This window comes from Labeo rohita, chromosome 15 (genome assembly GCF_022985175.1).
Source record: "Labeo rohita strain BAU-BD-2019 chromosome 15, IGBB_LRoh.1.0, whole genome shotgun sequence".
Lineage (NCBI taxonomy): Eukaryota > Metazoa > Chordata > Actinopteri > Cypriniformes > Cyprinidae > Labeo > Labeo rohita.
Genome location: NC_066883.1, coordinates 29,999,837 through 30,021,967, shown reverse-complemented (window position 1 = coordinate 30,021,967; position 22,131 = coordinate 29,999,837). Strand labels below are relative to the sequence as shown.

General features: G+C 33.6%; 2 protein-coding genes across 2 annotated transcripts; both read left to right on the top strand.

Moving 5' to 3' along the window:
* Positions 1-1,987: 1,987 nt before the first annotated feature.
* mgat1a (alpha-1,3-mannosyl-glycoprotein 2-beta-N-acetylglucosaminyltransferase a) lies at positions 1,988-12,084 on the top strand. The gene is made up of 4 exons (XM_051129548.1): positions 1,988-2,821; positions 3,238-4,917; positions 8,467-9,383; positions 10,784-12,084. Exons 3-4 carry the CDS (start codon positions 8,724-8,726, stop codon positions 11,480-11,482), a joined length of 1,359 nt encoding a protein of 452 aa, XP_050985505.1. The 5' UTR covers positions 1,988-2,821; positions 3,238-4,917; positions 8,467-8,723; the 3' UTR covers positions 11,483-12,084.
* Positions 12,085-13,500: 1,416 nt separating this feature from the next.
* Positions 13,501-22,131, top strand: sh3bp5la (SH3-binding domain protein 5-like, a). The gene is made up of 6 exons (XM_051129904.1): positions 13,501-14,098; positions 15,540-15,602; positions 16,088-16,216; positions 16,683-16,841; positions 18,452-18,625; positions 20,501-22,131. Exons 1-6 carry the CDS (start codon positions 13,889-13,891, stop codon positions 21,065-21,067), a joined length of 1,302 nt encoding a protein of 433 aa, XP_050985861.1. The 5' UTR covers positions 13,501-13,888; the 3' UTR covers positions 21,068-22,131.

Sequence of the window (22,131 nt, the reverse complement as noted above, 5' to 3'; positions counted from 1 at the left end):
TTTTCTGTTTGAGTGATATAATATACATATGTATATAAGAATAAACTTAAACTTGATATTGTCAATGGCTTTACAGTGTCATAGACAGACACATGACTTACTCACATGTCACCTGAATTAAATGAAGCATAAACATTTCACAAGTGCATGGGAACGGCTGTTTCAGCAGGACTTCAGTATTATAAATAGGGGTAAAACTAAGGCATATAACTCCATATACACATAAGGACAAAAGAGCAGATAAACAAAAAGGTCTACTCTGAAAGCAGGGTAAAACAATGCTCAAAAGCAACTTACTTAAACGTAAATAACCTAACTTGCATAGTTTGAGTAGCAAACTATAAATACGGTAGAAAACACTTCGTATTTATTTGTTTATTTGCAAATTTGGACAACATTTGACAAATCATGGTTGTACACTATGGTTAATAGACCTACTAATACATTATTTAGCCCAATGTTTGGTTCATGTGTCAGTTTTCCTACCCAGTCATTAAGTGTTTTACATTAACCACCATTGAATATCAACTAGGTAACCAACAATAAAAGAGCACAAATGCCCTCCAGTGTACATTGCGTACACTGCAGACATTCATAAGTTAGTTTGTTTTAGACTGTCGTTTGTAAGAAGACAATCCTCTGCTTTATCCTTTTCAGTGATCACAGGAAGATAGAGCCCATCCAAGCATCAAAATATAACATATTTAGGACATTATTATGTCCTCATAACTGAGGCACACGTTTATTTATACAACATAGCTAGTATCTGTCAGCCTGTCAACCCACGTACATCACAGAGACATCTATTTAACGTCTGCATTTACATCTGCAAGATGTATTTTCAGAATGTTTGCTCATCTGCAATGCGTCTATAGGACGTTTTCTATCAAATGTTAAATAGACGTTTATTAGATATCTTTAGGATGTCTATGATTTAGAATGTGTACACAGCAGATGCTTTCCAGATCAAGTGATCTTTAACAGACATCTTGCTGATGTACGTGTGCTATCTGGGTGTAATATAATTACACCCTGACAGCACATGTACATCACAAAGACATCTGTTTGACGTCTGTATTTGCATCTGCAAGACATATTTATTTTAGAGTGTCTGCTCATCTGCAATACGTCCATAGGACTTACCTATCAGATGTCAAATAGATGTTTATTAGATGTCTTTAAAGATGTTTATGATTTGGAATGTATGTAAAACTTACATCGTAAAGACATCTGTTAGAGGTTTGTACACAGATGCTTTACAGATCAAGCGATCTTTAACAGACATCTTGCAGACATGTCTTTAATATACAGTAGGTTAGAGGCTATATTTTTTATGAAGACTTTATTTGCAAAAACAAATAACTCAGTTTTTTAAATTTTAAAAATCATGTTTTTTATGTTATCATGATTTTATTGTGTTAGTTGTGTTAGTTTTTGTTCTTTTGTTTTCTTTATATCAAAAACCAACTGCAGTTTGATTGAGATTAATTGGAATACAAAATGAAAAAACAAGATTTTTCAGAATTGTTAGAGTTATCTGTTTTTGCAAATAAACTCTTCATATATATATATATATATATATATATATATAGTGCTGCTTGAAAGTTTGTAAACCCTTTGGAATTTTGTATATTTCTGCATAAATATAACACAAAACATAAGATTTTTCATCAGAAAAATGTAAAACAAATGGACTTGCAGAAATCGTGTTCTCATCAGGTAAACAGCAACAGAGCGATTATTAGACTGAACTATAGACAAATTGTCAGTGTTGCTTATCATTATTTTAAATGTACATTTCGTGCTAGCAGATCAAATTGGGTCGCCAGAACGTTACGAACCTCCTTTTCCTTATTTCCTTTAAGTACCATGAAATTATAGGTAATATCCCCTCGAAAGTAACAATATAATTCGCACACTGTGAACACGTGGGGAACATGTGAAGTACACGATGTTGCCCACAAGCAGCCAGAATGAACAACCAACACCCCTCGATCTGACGCAAGTCTTATAGTGAGACTCGCAACGCTGAGCCACTGAAGAGTCAAACTCGGGCTCTGGGGTCGCTCAACCCCTCCTTCAGCACCTTAAAGTGATTTTAGTCGGCGTTTATCGTAAGGACTGTTTTTAAAAGGACCACAAGAGTCCCAGAATAAAGTCTACGATGGCTTCGACACCCTCAGCTTCAGCCCTGTCAGCTGTTCTCCGGTGTCAGGGGAATATCCTCGCCCGAAAACAGGCGACCAAGAACCGGCCGCCAGCGTCAGTTTACGCCGGGCTCGGGATGACATGTGGAGACTCGGTCAAATCTTATTTTCGCTCTCTTTGGGGATTCATTTTTCACAGGGAGCGGGTGGAGATTCCCGGAGTTCTGTCCGTAACGGTGCGATTCGAAACCGGCTGCTCAGGAAAATGTGGTGAATCCAAAGATCATCTGGTGAAAAACTCTCCAAAGACTGACAACAAATTGTTAACTAGGAAAATATTAAGTGAACCACATCAATGGCCAAATTCGAAGCTGACGTCAAACTATTATTTTGCTTTTAAATCTCAACATTCTACAGTCAACATTCTATCCAAGAACAACCTGGTTCTTCGACTGGATGGAACGTATTTACGAAAACTAAACTCAGATTATCCATGGACTTGTATTTGTGTAGTTTGCTCTCACAGCAAGAGCACGCTAAACTACAATAATGTAAATCCGTTTTCTCTTGCCTTATTGTGGATTTTAAAAAATAAACTGATATATTTCACAACCGCAGTGGCGGACAGTGTGCGGACGCAAGTTGGAATAGGCTGGAACCAGCTTCATCCGGATGTAAGTCGCCAGTGTGGGTTTAAAAAGGTCACAAGAAGTCAAACCTTTTTTGTCTATAATTCAGTATAATGATCCTTTTTTTGTCTATAATTCATTATGATGATCCTAACATGCATATTTTATCCAACTTTTAAATATTGACAGACACCAAGTAGCTTATTTCAATTAAATCCAAAATCTTGCAGGACAGAATGTACATTCAGTTAATTTATATATTTTAAATTAATGCAATTACATGCAATTCAAAACTATAACAAAGGAGGATTTTTCTGCATTAAAATACACAAGTTATAGTAGATAATCCCATTTCTGACTCTATAGTAGATAGAGTCAGAAATGTGAACACACTGCTACTGGCATGCAGCGTTGTGTAATTATGATGGCTATAATAGTAACAGTATTTTCTTTTTTTCTAGTGTGGATGTATCAAATGTACTTCTGAACATCATGAGGATCAACCGAAGGCACTGGAAGGAGCTGAACCTGGAGAATGAGTCTTCTGCTGAAGACAATGTGGATGATATGCACTTTTTCATAGATAGATAGACAGATGTGAATGTATAGAATGTCAGTAATTGTATTAATGTTCTTTCATGTGGTGTCAGCTTTATGGAATGTATTGAATTGTTTTATACACTTCATACTTGATTTTGCACTGTTATCGCCACCTGAATTGTCCCTTTGTGGAGAAAAAACTATTATTACTATTACACTTTAAAAAATGCTGGGTTGAAAACAACCCAGCGGTTGACCCAGCCTTCTGGGTAGTTTCATTTAACTGAACTATTGTTTAAAAATGACAATATTTCTTGCTTTAAATGAACCCAAAAATAGGTTGGAAATTAACATTTGTTAATATGTTCATATATATGAACATTGAATAAGTAGAATAAATAATAATTAAATAAAAAAACCTTGAATTGCTTATTAATAAATGTTTACCTTTTGATTATTGCTGATGCCTCTAGTAATTATGTGTCTGGTTTTTAATTTACAATCTATTTTGGGTTCATTTTAAGTCAGCCATATAAAAAATGAAACAATAGTTGAGTTAAATAAACTACCCAGAAGTTTAAAGGTTTAAAAATTTAACCCAGCCGCTGGGTTTTTCCATATTTCACCCAGTGCTGGGTTGTTTTTAACCCAGCATTTTTAGAGCGATACTAAATTACCAAACTTCTGACCATAATCAGCTTTTATAATATATTTATTTAAATATTCAAAAGTACAAACAAAAATATTGTAAACAGGAAACTGCAATGCTTGTTTGACTTTGAGTACAAAACCAAAAGTGTGTATTTTTTGTGTCAGGATTTTTACAATCCTACAAAAAATATTGAATCTTGAGATTTGACTTTGACTCTGTCTCCATCTATTGATCTATCTATCTATCTGTATTGTATTTCTATGTGTGTGTCAGAAATTAATCCTATAATCCTGCACAAATCTTTAATCCTAAAATATGAAACCAGATTAAGAGGGGGTTTTATTAATTAGCATGACTTTTCTAGGCTTAGAAAACTCTAACTGTGGGATAACTTTATGATTCAGAGAAGTTCATAACTTTAAATTCATGTCTGGGACATGGCTTTTCTAACTGAGGAGGACACCTGTTTTCCACCTCTGTAACAGGATCCTCACCAGAGCCCTGCTAATAAATTTCGCGGGATCAGCATAAACACTGTGAGGCCTTACAGCCCCCCTATATCCAGAGGTCGAACTCCTACATCTAACCTTTCACCTGCCATAAACACAAATTAAATGCGTTTTATGTACGCGTATCTACGTATCATTGCATTAAGGTAAACACAGCTCCTTATAAGTGACGGGAGGGGGCGGGACTTCCTAAAAATGACGCCACCCGGAAGTCTAGTACTAGTCTCGCATTCTTGAGCGAAGCTTGAAGGGTATATGCGTAAGCAGGAAGTTTACTCTGTTTAAAATTAAGGTTTATTCAACGTCTGTTTCACATTAGATTCAAATAAATGACTTGGGTTAGTTGAAATGGGACGTAATCTTCAAAACGACGGAAGTATGAAGATACTAACAGACTGAAGAAGACAGGAAACATGTCAGAGTATGAGTGCGCGACTCATGTAAGTCAGATATGTTGGCATTTTTTTACGCATCTTGGTTTTGTTTAAACTCAGGTCTCATATGTGATAAACAGACCGGTTTAGTCTCTTACTGTTTAACAGTTGAGCCTGAGGGGAGGCTGGAAGAGCTACAGGTGAGATTATTGATCGACGGAAGAATCTGCTTCATAACGCGTTTAAGTTATATATTTGCTCGTGCGATACAGAGGGAAGGTACAGTTCTGACTAATAAAACTATGTTATTGCATTTTGAAAATTAACTCAGTATCATTTCAAGGTGTACGTTGATAATCATGATACGTTCCCACAGCGTAGTTGACAAATGTTAAATTTAATTTACGTATTTTTATTAGATGCTGTAACAAAATGAAAGTACTTTTCATCTTAAAAAAAAAAAAAAAACATTTTAGCTATTGCATTTTAAATACTATTTTTTTGCAATTAAGTACAAGTAAAATTGCAAACAGATTTTTTATATATCAATATTTTATGTAGTATCTCAGTTATTATGATCATAAAACATGGTATAACACTTATTATATATTATACAAATCTTTACAGTACTGCAGAACTCCACTGTTACTTCCTGATTCTTATATTCTTATATTCTTTTAGTTTATCTTGATGTATTAAAACAACTAAAGAAAAAACTATATAGACATAAAAAAATAAAAAAGAACAGGAATGCAAGGAAAGCTTTATTATGTAAATATACACTACCGTTCAAAAGTTTGGGGTCAGTAAGACTTGTAATAGTCTTTAAAGAAGTCTCTTATGCTCATCAAGGCTGCATTTATTTGATTAAAAATATAGAAAAAAACAGTAATATTGCAAAATGTTTTTACAATATAAAATAATGTTTTTTATTTTAACATACTTTAAAATAGAATTTATTCCTGTGATGAAAAGCTGAATTTTTATCAGCTGTTACTCCAGTCTTAAGTGTCACAGGATCCTTCAGAAATCATTCTAATATGCGGATTTATTATTAGAATGATCAATGTTGGATAATATCAACAGTTGTGCTGCCAAATATTTTTTGGAACCTGTGATTTTTTTTTTTTTTTTTTTTTTTTCAGGATTCTTTCATGAATAACAAGTTTAAAAAGTACAGTGTTTATTCAAAATATAAATACTTTATAACAATGTAAATTATTTATTATTAACTTTTAATAAACTTTTAATTATTAACTTAATACATCCTTGGTGAATAAAAGTATTAATTTCTTAAAAAAAAAAAAAAAAAAAAAAAAAAAGAAACAATAAAAATGTACTGACCCCAAACTTTTGAACGGTAGTGTAGATTTATAACAACTTTAAAATAATTCTGATGTGTACCACACATTCCCTTTGCAATTTCAGTAAATAATTAGTTGCAAATGACAACATGCCATGTTGTAAATAAAAACTATGCTACACTGTTATCGTGTATAAAAAACAGACATGCTTGACTAAATTAAATGCATTTCAACTTCAAGTGTTTTGCATTAAACATTAGACCGAACAAATCCAATCAAATTGTGCACCAGTCAAATGCAAAAAAAGTGCATTTGTTTTCCACTCTAATCTTGTAACTTTAAATGCAAATGTGATTCAGTGTAATAAATATTGAAGCTTTCCCAGCTGTTTGGTTGTAAAACATATTAATTTAATTTTGATTCAGCACTATTGGCAGCCCTGCATACATGTGAGCTTTTCTCTGCCTAAAGGGTTAGTTCACCCATAAATGAAAACTAGCCCATTTGTTTATTCACCCTCCAGGCATCCTAGTTGTGTATGACTTTCTTCTTTCAGACAAATGGAATGTATGTAAAAATTATCCTGGCACTTCCAAGCTGTATCATGGCAATGGGTGGGTATTTCTCTTCATCAGTCCAAAACAAATCCAATAAAGTGCATCCATCCATAATAAAAAGTGCTCCACATGGCTCCAGGGGGTGAATAAAGGCCTCCTGTAGCAAATCAATGCATTTTTGCAAGAAAAATATCTATATTTAAAATGTAAAAATTGTGATAAGTGGTTTCAAAATTAGCGTGTTAACGCAGGCGATATTTTTTTTATTTTAATGCATAAAAAAAATATTTAAAGCAGTTAACGCAGGGGCGGGGCTAGGTTTGGCCACCCCACCCACAACGACTAAAGAAATGTGTTTATTTAGACACAGAGCGTAATAACGAGCACATCAAACGGGAGACTTTTCAGACGTGCACTCCAACGTCATCTCAACGCTAGGTGCGAGTCAAACGAGTGCGGAAGTGGTACCGGTGATGATCGGAGCTTCAGTAGAACATCAGTGATCTGTGGTCAGATGAGATGTTGTCTGGTCATATATCAGTAAAAACGATTCTTACAGTCCTGTCAGCTGTTATACTGTGCTCATAGCACGTGCACTTCAAGTGCACGCACAAATATGACAGCGCGCTCTGTATTAGGCTATAGCCTATTAAAGTGTAGTATCTTATTCAAACCCAAATGAAACTACGAGTATGTAGTTAGATGTTCATGTCTTTGTTTTCAGTCGTTTAGAAATTATTAGAAAAATCAGGTTTTTTCTCCATATAATGGACTTCATTGGTGCCCCGATTTTGAACTTCCAAAATGTAGTTTAAATGCAGCTTCAAAGGGCTCTAAATGATCCCAGCCGAGGAAGAAGGGTCTTATCTAGCGAAACGATCGGTCATTTTTTTCGGAAAATAAATTTTTTATACTTTTCAAGCACAAAAGCTTGAAAGGTCACGCGGAACGTAGGCGGAACTACAGATCCAGTGTTTACAAAGCGAACGCTCAGAGACTAAGAAAGTGCAAGTAAGTCAAACGCTGTTTACAAACAAAAAGGTACAATGATGTCGGATGATTCTGAAGTTGTAGGAGAAAATAACACGGAGTTTTTCGACATACTCAACCTTTTTGAGCCGGAGTACACAGACGATAAACTTATGGTGATTCAAAGACGTGATTCGTAGTGATGGGAAGTTCAGATCATTTTACCGACTCGGACCTTTGAGTCTCGTTCAGCAAAATGAACAAATCTTTTCGAGTCATTTCGTTCATTTTAGCAAAATCAGCATCACGGACAGCCCCATAAGATGAACGAATGACTCGAAAAAGGTGAACTAATTCCGGTACAGAACCTAATAGGATGTTGCACATGCGCGACTGAACAAATCACTCCCCCGAGGTGACTTCTTGTTCCTGAGTCACATTAAAGATTCGTTCAAAATGAACAAATCGTTCAAAATCGACCTGTGGACACGCATCCCAGAGCCTGTGCTACACAAGCTTTTGTGATTAAAATTAAAAAAAAAAAATTTTCCGAAAAAATGACCGATCGTTAGTTTTGTTAGACCCTTCCTCGGCTGGGATCGTTTAGAGCCCTTTGAAGCCGCATTTCAACTGCATTTTGGAAGTTCAAATTCAGGGCACCAATGAAGTCCATTATATGCAGAATAATCCTGAAATGCTTTCCTCAAAAATCGTTTAACTTTAAACATTATAGTTTTTTGGGTAAACTAACCCTTTAATATCTGTTAATCTTGTTTGTTTTACAGGCCCTGCTGAAATTCAACATGCCATTTTGGACAGCAATGTCTATATCAGAATCCTGAAGTCTGGAATATGTCTTTTATGTTGCATATTGCTTCTACTATGAATGCAGACTGAAAAATATTATGCAAAGCATGTGAAAATATTCAAATATCCACAAGACTCTTCTCACTCATCCTTCCATCAAACCTTCCTGCTCTACCTGCTCACTTCATGTCCATTTCTTCCTTCCTGAATCCTCTGTCCTATCACACATCAGGCCATGCTACGCAAAAGAAATCCTCTTATCATTTGTGGTGCTTTCATATTTGTAGCATGGAACGTTATTCTTGTTTTTGTCCTCATGAGACGCCCTTCCACTCAAGGGGCTCTTGACACCCCGGACAAACCTGGCAACACTGGGGACGGAGCCGGAGGAGGCCAGCTTGGAAATCTTATGAACGAGGTGATGCGTGTAGCTAATGCATTTGAAGCTGAACTTGCATCACAGAAGAAGATCCTATTGCAAATTCAGAATCATTGGGCGGTTTGGGATAACAAAGGCGGTGTGACAGCTGCTAAGCCAAAATCACAAGCTGAACATTCAGCTCCAGCAGTCATCCCTATTTTAGTCATTGCGTGTAATCGTGTGACGGTGAAACGCTGCCTTGATAAACTTATCGAGCACCGACCGTCAGCTGAACTCTATCCGATCATAGTGAGCCAGGATTGTGGGCACGCAGAAACATCTGACGTGATCGCCTCGTATGGCAGTCAGCTGACCCATATCAAACAGCCTGATCTTTCTGATATCTCAGTACCTTCACAGCATAAGAAGTTCCAGGGTTACTACAAAATCTCCAGGCATTACCGTTGGGCACTCAACCAGGTTTTCAACAGCTTTTCGTACTCAGCGGTTGTTGTGGTGGAGGATGATTTGGAGGTAACTACATTTTAATTCATGTGTTTTGTGTCATCAAAGAAAACATAGTCCAAAACTGAAATATGATACACAAGGACTATTTTTCATTGCCTTTTCCATACAAAGTCTTCCAAACATAGCTTTACATAAAAAAGGGATTTAAAAATAATCCAAACAAATGATTAAGAATTAAAATTAACTATAAAACTATAAGAACTTAAAAGAAGAAAAAAACAACATCATAAAAATAAGTTAATCCAAATTATCCAGACTATTTTCTATTTTGTATTGTTGTGCTTTACATAAAAAAGGATTCAAAAGAATCATAAGATGATCAAATGAATGACAGCAACTTAAAAGACATTTTTTTTTAATATGATAAAAAATAAATAAATCCAAAATTCAAATATAATACACAAGAAGAAATTTTAAGACAATTTTCTGTTTTCTTTTCCATAAATATACACACTCAAATTCTCTTTTTGCTTTCATAAAAAGGATTTAAGTTAAATTCTTAATATATACAAAAATAATATATATATATATATATATATATATATAAAATATACAAAGATATATGAAATATATAAAAATAAGGAAAGAGATATAGACCGAGATATAATTTTACGCATTTTGTCCTTTACATAAAAAAGGATTTTAAAAATAATCATAACAGCTTATTAAGAAATAAAATTAACAATAAAACGTAAATAAAAACAACTTAAAAGAATAAAACAATATTATAAAAAATAAGTTAATCCGAACTATCCAGACAATTTTTTCAGTTTGTATTGTTGTGCTTTACATAAAAAAGGATTTAAAAAAATCATAAGATGATTAAATAAATAAAAAATAAATAACAATAACTTAAAAGACAAACAAAATAAAAAAACAAATCCAAAATTCAAATATGATACACAAGGAACAATTTTAAGACTAATGTCTGTGTTTTATATTTATATATAACTTAAAAAAAAAAAAACAACTTAAAAGACGTTTTTCATGAAAAGAACTATACTTCCAAGTGTTTTTGTGTGTGTGTGTGTGTGTGTGTGTGTGTGTGTGTATATATATATATATATACAACTCACAAGACAAAGTAATTTACATATTATAAAATTAAGAATTAAGAAACACGAGGAAATTAAGACTATTATATATTTTACATACAAAGAAAATCTAAAAATGGTTTCTATGATTATCGTCATGTGCCATATTCAAAAACAATAGTTTTATGAGTGTATTATGTATGTAAATAACAGATGATTAAAAGATTAAGACATAAAATGAAAAATAAACAACTAAAAAATAAAGATATAAAGTGTATATATAGATAGAGATAGATAATAGATAGATAGATTTAAAGATGTAACCATTTTTAATTTTATTTTGTTAATGGTATGTTTGATCTCTTTCACCAGGTGGCCCCGGATTTCTTTGAGTACTTCAGAGCACTTCATCCAATTTTAAAATCGGACCCGACTCTGTGGTGCGTGTCTGCCTGGAATGACAATGGCAGGGAAGGATTTGTGGACCCAGGAAAAGCGAGCCTGTTGTACAGGACAGATTTTTTCCCAGGCTTGGGCTGGATGCTCACAAAGGACCTCTGGGCAGAGATTGAGCCAAAATGGCCGGCCTCGTTTTGGGACGACTGGATGCGGCACCCCGATCAGCGCAGAGACAGGTCCTGCATCAGACCAGAAATCTCCAGAACTTTAACGTTCGGTCGCAAGGGTGTGAGTTTGGGGCAGTTCTACGACAAGTACCTCCGCTTCATTAAGCTCAATTCCGAATTTGTGCCTTTTACAAAAATGGACCTTTCTTATTTAGAAAAGAAGAAATATGATGAAAGCTTTGAGAAGGAGGTTTACGCTGCTCCAATTGTCACCGTGGAGGACTTGAAAAGTGGGAAACTGTCTGGGTCTGGCCCGTTTCGGGTGCAGTATTCTAGTCCAGACAGTTTTAAAACATTGGCTCGCAGTCTGGGTGTAATGGATGACCTGAAGTCAGGAGTCCCTCGAGCAGGGTATAGAGGTGTGGTTAGTTTTCTTTTACGTGGAAAGAGGGTCTGTTTAGCGCCACCTGCTGGTTGGAGTCAGTACGATCCGAGCTGGAGTTGAGGTGGGCTGTGCCTACATCACAGGATTTTCTTTTTAACATGCAAAGCACATAAAAATAAAATTACAAATTATCTGTTGCCATCATTCCTTTAACAGAGATTGTCTTAAAATTTCATTGTGCTGCTTTATGATGGAAAAATTTCTAGTAGGGTTGATCAGGAGGATACCAAAGATAATATTAATTGATCACTCAGACTTTTTGCCTCAGGTTTCATTATTTGTTTGTATAAAGTTAACTAGGATTTATGTGAGAACTTTGACACATTAGTCGCATCAATAAACTGATTAAACCGAAGTCTTATGCTGACCAGCTATACACATTTTTTTGACAAAATATATTTGTTCAGAACTACAAATGAGGGTAAATATGTAAAAAAAAAAAAAAAACACTTATTTTTTTAATACTGTGAATAATAAGTGCCTATAAATGTAGAATTTATTTGATTCACCTCTGTGTATTGTCTTTATTAAATTGTGTGTACGATTCATGGCATAGTGATTGGAATATGTTAGGAAAAATCATTTGACATTTGATTATGTTTTGTGTTTTACTTATATACTGGGATATTTTGAAAAGGAAATAAATGTTTTGTTAAATTTGATGACTTGTTTATTGCTTATATAAATAATAATGCTAATAAAAATAACACACTATCAAAAACAATTGTTATTTACGTCATTTAGATGTATTCATTTAGCAAACCTACAGGAGGAAAACACATGCAGTTTATCGATAAATGAACTAACATTATTATTATTATTAATATTATTATTAATTACAATTGCAAGGCTTTCAAATGAGGAAAAGCAAAAGTATTTACAACAACAAATATATATATATATATATATATATACACTGCCAGTCAAAAGTTTTTGAATGTTTTGCAATGTTTTTTTTTAAAGACGTCTCTTCTCCTCACCAAGCCTGCATTTATTTGATTTTTTAAATATTTTTACTATTTAAAATAATGGTTTTCTATTTGAATATATTTTAACATGTAATTTATTCATGTGATCTCAAAGCTGAATTTTTAGCATCTTTACTCCACTCGTATGATCCTTCAGAAATCATTCTAATATATAGATTTGCTGCTCAAAAATTATTTAAAATTTTCAAAAATAATTTATTATTATTATTATGTTAAAAACAGCTGAGTAGGATTTTTTCCAGGTTTCTTTGATGAATAGAAAATGCAGAAGGCCAGCATTTTTTCTGAAATAGAAATCATCTGTAACATTATAAATATCTTTACCATCACTTTTGATCGATTTAAAGTATCCTTGCTAATAAAAGTATTAATTTCTATAATTTCTTTCTTTCTGACTCCAGGCTTTTGATTGGTATAGTGTATAATGTTACAAAAGCTTTTTATTTCAGATAAATGCTGATCTTTGGATTCATCAAAGAATCCTGAAAACATGTACTCAGCTGTTTTAAATATTGATAATAATAATAAATGTTTCTTAAACAGTAAATCAGCATATTAGAATGATTTCTGAAGGATCATGTGACACTGAAGAGTAATGATGCTAAAAATGTAGCTTTGATCACAGGAATAAATTGCATTTTAAAATATATTCAAATAGAAAGCAGTTATTTTCAACAGTAAAAATATTTCACAATATTACTGCTTTTTCTGTATGTTGGATCAAATAAATGCCTATAAAAATAATAAAAAAACATACTAATACAGAGGGTTTAGGAAAAAGAGAAATTAAAATTAAAATAAGACAGCAGTTTAAAGTTTCACTTTTCAATTTAGCAAATAAAATTGTACTTTTAGATATTTTGATATCAATACAATTAAGAGAGTAACGTTAAATAAGCCATTAATACCATAAAACGTAGTTTAGAAATACTCATATGCTTTTGTGTCTGAAATTGACCAAATATAAATTATTATATAAATTATTATTATTATTAGCCACACAAACTAGTCACGACATGCGTCACTAAAACACTCCCACGCTATTACGTTACACGAGTGTTACACAACGTCAACTACAGTAGCTCAGAAAGTCCTAAAGGGTTTGGTTTCGCGTTTTCTATTTACCTCACTCGTGTATCACATTCCGTATTATTGAAAGGCGGAGGGAGAGCGATGTTAGCCATGGGGTAAATTTGAAGCAAATGAACGGACTTTTACCAATTATTTGTCATGTAATCTTCATATTCTTCAGTTTACCTTTCATGGAACTTTTAAACTCATCAAACCGGTTTATTTATTTGCTGATAACGTTAGTCATTTGCGTTAGCGAGCGAGATAACAAACTCCCACTGTAATGAAGACAAAGACATTTAAAATATAGACAAGTGTCGTTACTTCTCTATTTCGCTTCCGATCTGACAGTTTTCGCCTTGTTAATCGTCAACGTTTGATTTTGGATTTCCGAAGAGGCCTGTAAATGGATCCAGCGGTTTTGCGTGAAAGTCCTGCGGGGTCTGGAGCGCCTTCGGTGGAGGAGAGGGGAGGAAATCAGCCGGAAGAGGTGACAGATGATAGCAGGGAAGCTGATGGGGAATCCGAGGAGACAGAAATGGAGAGATCTAAATGTCAAGATGACAACTCACTGCATGGAAAGCTGAATGAGGAGGAATTAGATCCAAGAATCCAGGTAAACTGACATTCAGTCAACAGATGTTAGTAAGATCTCACACAACATCAACGTTGTTGTAGTAATTTATTAATATTTTATTTATAAACTAGTTTGATATACAGGACAAGCCCCACGTAGCAGATTATTAAATATCTGGTAAAAGCCTTATAATGCTTAACAGCTTTGTAGTTCATAAACATTTGGTTATTTGTATGTGCACTGTTTAACAAAGAAAATGGACAAACATGTTTATTCTTTACTCTTCCTTTAATTTTTATCTCTTACTATTTTCATTATTGTTATGTCATCAGAATCATGCTTTTTTTTAAGTCGACACCCTTTGCCTAAATTCTTGATCAGTGTAATAATTTATAATATATTTATATAATCAGTGCACAATATTATATAATATTCTACTTTAAAATTGTGTAATAATATTATATATTATTATATAATATATTTATATAATTAGTGCATAATATTATATAATATTCTGTTGTATACAACTCTAATAATATGCAATATTATACACTACCAGTCAAAAGTTTTTGAACAATGAGATTTTTTTTTTTTTCCTTCTGCTCACCAAGCCTGCATTTATTTGATCCAAAGCTCTATTTGAATAATTTTAAAATGTAATTTATTCCTGTGACGTCAACGCTGAATTTTTAGCGTCATTACTCCAGTCACATGATCTTTTAGAAATCATTCCCAAAAAAAAAAAAAACACATTTGTTATTATTATTATGTTGAAATCAGTGAAGTAGATTTTCAGGTTTCTTTGTTAAATAGAAAATTAAGAAGAACAGCATTTATCTGAAATAGAAATCTTTTGAAACATTACTAATGTCTTTATCATCACTTTTGATAAATATTGATAATAATAATAATAATAATAATAATAATAAATGTTTCTTGAACAGCAAATCAGCATATTAGAATGATTTCTGAAGGATCATGTGACGCTGAAGACTGGAGTAATGATGCTGAAAAATTAGCTTTGATCACAGAAATAAATTGCATTTTAAAATATAAATAAAATAATATATGTTAATATATACAAATTCTTTATATTAAAATATATATAATATTAAAATTCATATTATATAAATATAATATTAAAATAGAAAGCAGTTATTTTAAATAGTAAAAATATTTCACAATATTACTGTTTTTGCTGTATTTTGGATCAAATAAATGCAGGCTTGGTGAGCAAAAGAGACTTCTTTAAAAACATTAAAAATCTTGCAGTTCAAAAACTTTTGACTGGTAGTGTATATATTATAAAAATGTTGCTTATGATAAAGTTTCACCAGATGTTTTTTCATAAAAAAAAGTGCTATAAGCTCAGTAATTCTCCAGTTTCTGGGTTATTTTGGATTTGACCTGCAACCTTTAAGTTCGCCGCCAAAATCATTTACCATTAGGCGACTATGACCTGCTATGTTTCTTTATCTAGGAGGAACTGGAGCGTCTAAATGAGGCCAGCGAGGAGATCAACAAGATGGAACTGGAACTGCAAGTATGTGAAAATTCAGAAGGCTTTTAGAAAAACTGTTCATAACCTCAAGAACATTTGGGACTGTTATGTGATTTATAAGTGTATACTTATTATTATAGGTTGTCATTTAACAGACACTTTTAATTCAGTGTACATGACTATAATCTGAGGTTTTAGGTATCAAACCTGCAATCGTTTTGCTACCAGCCCAACTTGTAATGTGTTGTAATGTAGTTAGTTATTTTTTAAATATGTCTGTATAATTTGATTAATTTTTAATATGATTTTAGTTTCAGCACATGGAGATAAACTAGTTTTAGATTTCATTTTAGTTTAATAACCTTACCACCACCCTATATAATGCAAGATAAGGCTTGTATGATTCTCTCGTCCTCTCAGATTCCAAACTAGTAACACTCATGTTTTACACACTTTATTTTATTATTATTATCTAGCTGTGAACGGTATGTGTAATTTGTGCAAAAATGTTATATTTCTGTTGTCAGGAGGTTCGGTCCAGCCATAGGAGGATAATGAGTGAATCTGTGCTTAAACTCAAAGCGAAAAGTTCAGAACTGGGTTCCTGCATCGAGAAGGCCAGACCATACTATGAGGCCCGAAGAAAAGCAAAAGAGGTGGATGAACACACATCCTTAATTTGTTTTGGAAAAATTCATGATTTATTACAACTATTTTTGTGGTTAATTTAGACAGGTGAAGTCGTTATTTAGTTTATTTAGTTAGTATTTTTGCTTGGCTACTATCACAAATCCTATTGTCTCTTAAAGGAGAAGTCCACTTCCAAAACAAGGATTCACATATAATGTACTCACCCCCTTGTCATCCAAGATGTTCATGTCTTTTTTTCTTCAGTCGTAAAGAAATTATGTTTTTTGAGGAAAACATTTCAGCATTTTTCTCCATATAATGGACTGATATGGTGCCCCAATTTTGAACTTCCAAAATACAGTTTAAATGTATTCAAAAAACATAATTTCTTAAGACTTAAGAAAGAAAGACATGAACATACATTATATGTGAATCTTCGTTTTGGAAGTAGATGTCTTTAAATGCATTATGATTGGTTTCTCCCATTTTTAGGCCCAGCAGGAGACCCAGAAAGCAGCACTCAGCTTTGAAAGAGCGGTGTCAATGCACTCGGCTGCTCGAGAGATGGTCCATGTGGCTGAACAAGGCCTCACTGCAGTCAAGACAATGGATCCAACCTGGCAAGAGATGTTGAATCATGCTACCTCAAAGGTATGCCAATTTTCTCCCCGGCATATCTTATCAAGTTATATCAAGTAGTTAAATGTCTCTGACTTTGAACCTTGATTTCTTGGAACTTTGTTATATGACCGAATCATAGGGCAGATTGATTTACAGAACAAAGATTTCCTGATAATTTACTCACTCCCATGTCATCCAAGATGTTTCTGTCTTTCTTTCTTCAGTCGCAAAGAAATTAAGGTTTATGAGGAAAATACTCCAGGATTTTTCTCCATATAGTGGACCTCTATGGTGGCCAATGGGTTAAAGGTCCGTATTGCAGTTTCAGTGCAGCTTCAAAAGGCTCTGCATGATCCTAGCCGAGGAATAAGAGTCTTATCTAGTGAAACAATCAGTCATTTTCTTTAAAAAATTAGCATTTAAATACTTTTTAAGCACAAATGCTTGCCTTGCACTAGCTTTATGTCTTCCTGCATTACATAATCATGTTGGAAAGGTCACATGCGGTTAGTTTCTTTGTCTGTGTACTTTGGTTTAAAAAGGTAGGGAAGGGCGAAAAACTCTCTCATTTTCTCCTCCAACTTCAAAATCATCCGACATTGTTTTACCTACAAATTATGTTTTTTGAGGAAAACATTTTAGGATTTTTCTCCATATAATGGACTGATATGGTGCCCCGAGTTTAAACTTTCAAAAATGCAGTTTAAATGCAGCTTCAAATGATCCCAAATGTGGTTGTAAACGATCCCAGCTGAGGAAGAAGGGTCTTATCTAGCAAAAAGATTGGTTGTTTGCATAAAAATAATACAGTTTATATACTTTTTAATGTCAAACGCTCGTCTTGTCTTGCTCTGCCTGAACTTTGTGTATTCTGGCTCAAGACAGTTAGGGTATGTCGAAAAACTCCAATCGTATTTTCTCCCTCAACTTCAAAAATCATTGGTGATTTTGAAGTTGAGGGAGAACATGAGATGGGAGTTTTTCGACATACCCTAACTGTCATGAACCTGAAAAAAACAGTTCGGGAACAGCAAGACAAGATGTTTGAGATTTAAAAAGCATATATATTGTATTATTATAATGAAAATAATTCATTGTTTCACTAGATAAAACCCTTCTTCCTCGGCTGGGACCGTTTACAACCGCATTTGGGATCGTTTGAAGCCACATTTAAACTGCATTTTGAAAGTTCAGACTCGGGGCACCATATCAGTCCATTATATGGAGAAAAATCCTGAAATGTTTTTCTTACAAAACATAATTTCTTTACGACTAAATAAAGAAAGACATGAACATCTTGGATGACAAGGGGGTGCATTTAATACATTATCTGTACATTGTTGTTCTGGAAGTGGATTTCTCCTTTAATTTCCTTCAAAAAAAATAAATCTTACTGGCCCCAAACTTCTGAACAATATATACATACATATATATATATATATATATATATACTGCACAAACAAAAGCCTGTATGACCTTTATGTACATGAAAACATTTACAGTAGCAAATGTACTATTAACCCCCGATGTGACCCACACAATGTGCCAGTACAAAGAGTTTTTTGTTTGTGTATCCACACTTGAGTATTTGCACATACACACACACAGTATTGCTCTAAGCATGACTTGAAACTGTGCAGGTGAATGAGGCAGAGGAGGAGCGCATCAAGAGCGAACGGGAGCACATGCGTGTCACCCAGCTGTGTCAAGAGGCAGAAGCCCGTGTGCAGGAACTGCAGAAATCATTGAAGAGATCCATCATCAAATCCAAGTCTTACTTTGAGCTCAAGGCTCAGTTCAATGACATTCTAGAGGTATGTTGGAAAAAAATATATGGACACTTACTGAAATTTAAGTAATAATTAAACCAGAAATGAAAGTCCTGTAATCATTTACTCACCCTCATGTCGTTCCAAAACCATATTACTTTATTTTTGGCAAAATGTTTATGCTCCGTTGAATGAACATACATAGTGACAAACACTGTCAAAAATCAGGCCCTTGCATGTCCTTGAAAAGTCTTAACACTTTAACTTTCACTCCCATTTTTGAACACAGACATAAAAATGAACTATCCAGACTTTTGCTTTTCTTATTCGTGTACTGTTTTTCTTATTCGTGTACTGTTTTCCTTATTCGTGTACTGCTTTTCTTATTCGTGTACTGCTTTTCTTATTTGTGTACTGCTTTTCTTATTCGTGTACTGTTGTATGTTTATATTATGCTTAACTAGTATGTAGCACCGTGGTCCTGTGAGACACGACATCTCGTTCCACTATATGTCCACACATGTAGCAGAATGACAATAAAGCTCGACTTGACTTGACTTAAATTTTTATAATTCATGAATGAAAATATTTTGTAATATGATTTTAGTGTACATTTTCCTTGGTAATGCAATGTCTGATTTTAAAATGCCTTTTAAAGAATGAATTTAGAGATTTTAAGTTTTGAACTGATATATAATTTCTTATGATTTCTAAAGCATAATAGGGAAAAAGGTAATGAAGAAAGTCTTTTTTGACAAAGGTCAGAAGGTAGATTTTTTTTAAATTGCACTCTTGACATATATTAATCTATTACTTTTCCTACATAATTTGTAAGACAAAAATGTGGTAAAATATCTATTTAGGAGTCTTAGACCTTTCCAGCAATGTATAATTTGTCATGATTAGATTAGGATTTATTTGTAATATGGTGAAGTAAACCTAGGCGTGCCATTGGGTCGACGGTGACAGTTATAGGGTTCAGTTCAGTTTGATCAAATGTAATGCCATAAAATGTTTTAAATGGAAAATCTTAATTATCCTTTTAAGAGTTCTTAAAGAAACCTGAAAAGTTTATACTGTTTTCAACAACAGTAATAATAATAATAATAATAATAAATGTTTTTTGAGCAGCAAATCAGAATATTAGAATGATTTCTGAAGGATCATGTGACTGGAGTAATGATGCTAAAAATTCAGCTTTGAAATCACAGGAATAAATTACATTTTAAAATATATTCAAATAGAAAACGCTCTTTTAAAATATAATTTATATTTCAAAATTTTACTCTTTTTGCTGTACTTTGGATCAAATAAATGCAGGCTTGGTGAGCAGAAGAGACTTCTTTAAAAACAAAGCAAAAATCTTACTGATCAAAAACTTTTGACTGGTAGTGTAGAAAAGCATAAACATTTCAAAATAAGAGTTTCAGTGTGTTTTGGGTTTGTTTATATATAAAAAAGTCTTAAGTTTATGCAAAAACTCATATTTTTCTGGTAATTATTGCTATTTTGGATATATAATAAGCTGTAGCTGGCAATTAATTCAATATAAATTGTTTGAAATTTTCTTTATAGACATGATTTTAATTTTTATTTGTGTATTTGACATTAAAACATTTGCTTGTAATCTAGAAAATGACAAAAAAAGCATTGAAGTACTGTAAAAATAATCCTTTAAACTTTAGTGCTATATTCCAAATCTTCTGAATCCCTAAAACAGCTTTTTAAAGGAACTTTTTTTTTTTAAACAAGTTTTAAATATTCACTAAAAGTATTGCCTTCTAGCACAGCCCAATATATGAAAAAGAGTAAATGATGACTCAGCAAATGATGACTTATTTTTGGATGAACTGTCCCTTTAAGATGTTCATTTACAGTTAAAACGTATGAGCTGAACATGTTCAAAATATGTTTTTGCAGGAACACAAGTCAAGAATTTTACAATTAGAGGAGCGCATTTCCAAAGCCAAGTTAAACTACTCCAGCACCCTGCGCCACCTGGAGCAAATCAGCGAGGAGATTCACGCCCAGAGGGAGCAGGACCAAACAAAGAACGGACCAATCAAAACATGCGGTGGGCGGAGCCCTCCCGTAGGAGCAGAGACAGTCAACGACACAGGTACAGAAGGCACAGCCTGCGGAGGCTACCCGAGACCAAACGATTGGGCGGATAGAAAAGAGGGCGTGGCTAATACCAGAGAGTGGGTGGAGATGCATCAAAACTCCAGGTGGGTGGACATGGGAAGAGCAGAGGTGACCCGTTCGGGATCAGACTCTCTTTCCATCGTCAGCCTCCAGACCATCATCTCTGATCTTGAAAAGTGTGACTCGGTCGAACACCTGGGCCGCCTCAGCAGTGACGTGAGTCTCTCAGGGGAAGAAGGGGAGAGAGACGGGATGGAGAATGTTAAAAAAACACTGCGGCAAAGAACCGCAGACATTTCAGAGGAGTTCCTCAAACAACACATAAGAAGTGTGAGTTTATGAGCGCGATGATTAATGCTCGTTTTATCGTTTCTAAGCTTGTTTCTTGACTGACAGGGCAACTCATAATTATTATTTATTGCTGAGCTTTTTATCAGTACTTGAAAAGGAGAAAGACCAAAAGAAAATTCTTAATATATACAGTATATTTCTTTAAATCAGTTTTATGTTTGTTTGTTTTTGAAAGAGAGAGTTAAAGATATCCAATCTCGTATCTCAAATCAAGTAATAAAAGACTGACAATATTTGTAGGGGTCGCAACCTTACAGTTTGATTAACCTGATTGAAAATACTACAATATATTTCTACTTCATCCTGATCAGCACCTAATTTTCTATGCAAACCGTGTCTTAATATACACACTTTTATTATTATAATCTCTAAAGCTGACATGATAAAAATAAGGTTGTTTGCTCTATACTTTTCAAATTTTACTGACCACTGGTGAATTTAGTTCGCTTACTGACAGAATCACACTATTTAAAGGTAAAATACCATTGATCACTAGCTAATGTTAGGCCCAGTTATTTTTTCCTAAATAAAAAGGATTTTATTTTTATTTTAAAATTACTTCTGACTTTGAAATAGTGCTTCACAAAAAGTGCTTTGTGCCCAAGTGACAAATGCATGCATGAGGCTTGCTTTATGTTCGTCTCGTTTGCATTAGTGCACTCTGGTCTTTTCATCAGAAGAATCATTTATTCCGACCGAAATGCAGATTTAGTGCAGTTGGAGAGATGAAGCATTGATGTAGGGTATTCTCAGTGCAGGGTTTCTGAAATACCCACTGCTGAACATTTGATGTTTTGCTGTTTATGACAATCACTTTTCTATGTTTCAGAATTTATTTTCATTTAATGAAGTCTCAGATGTCTTTGAATGCTGTTTTCCTTATTTTTATTTGAGAGTCTGTTTATTCAGTGTGCTTTATACATCTCTGCTGCTAACCCTTAGTGTGAGCACTGGATGTTGATATTATTGTCTTTAATAGTGTTCTGTATGAAGATGTGCACAGTGATGACATTTGCGACGTCTGATGGAACAATAAATATACATGTATAAATTCA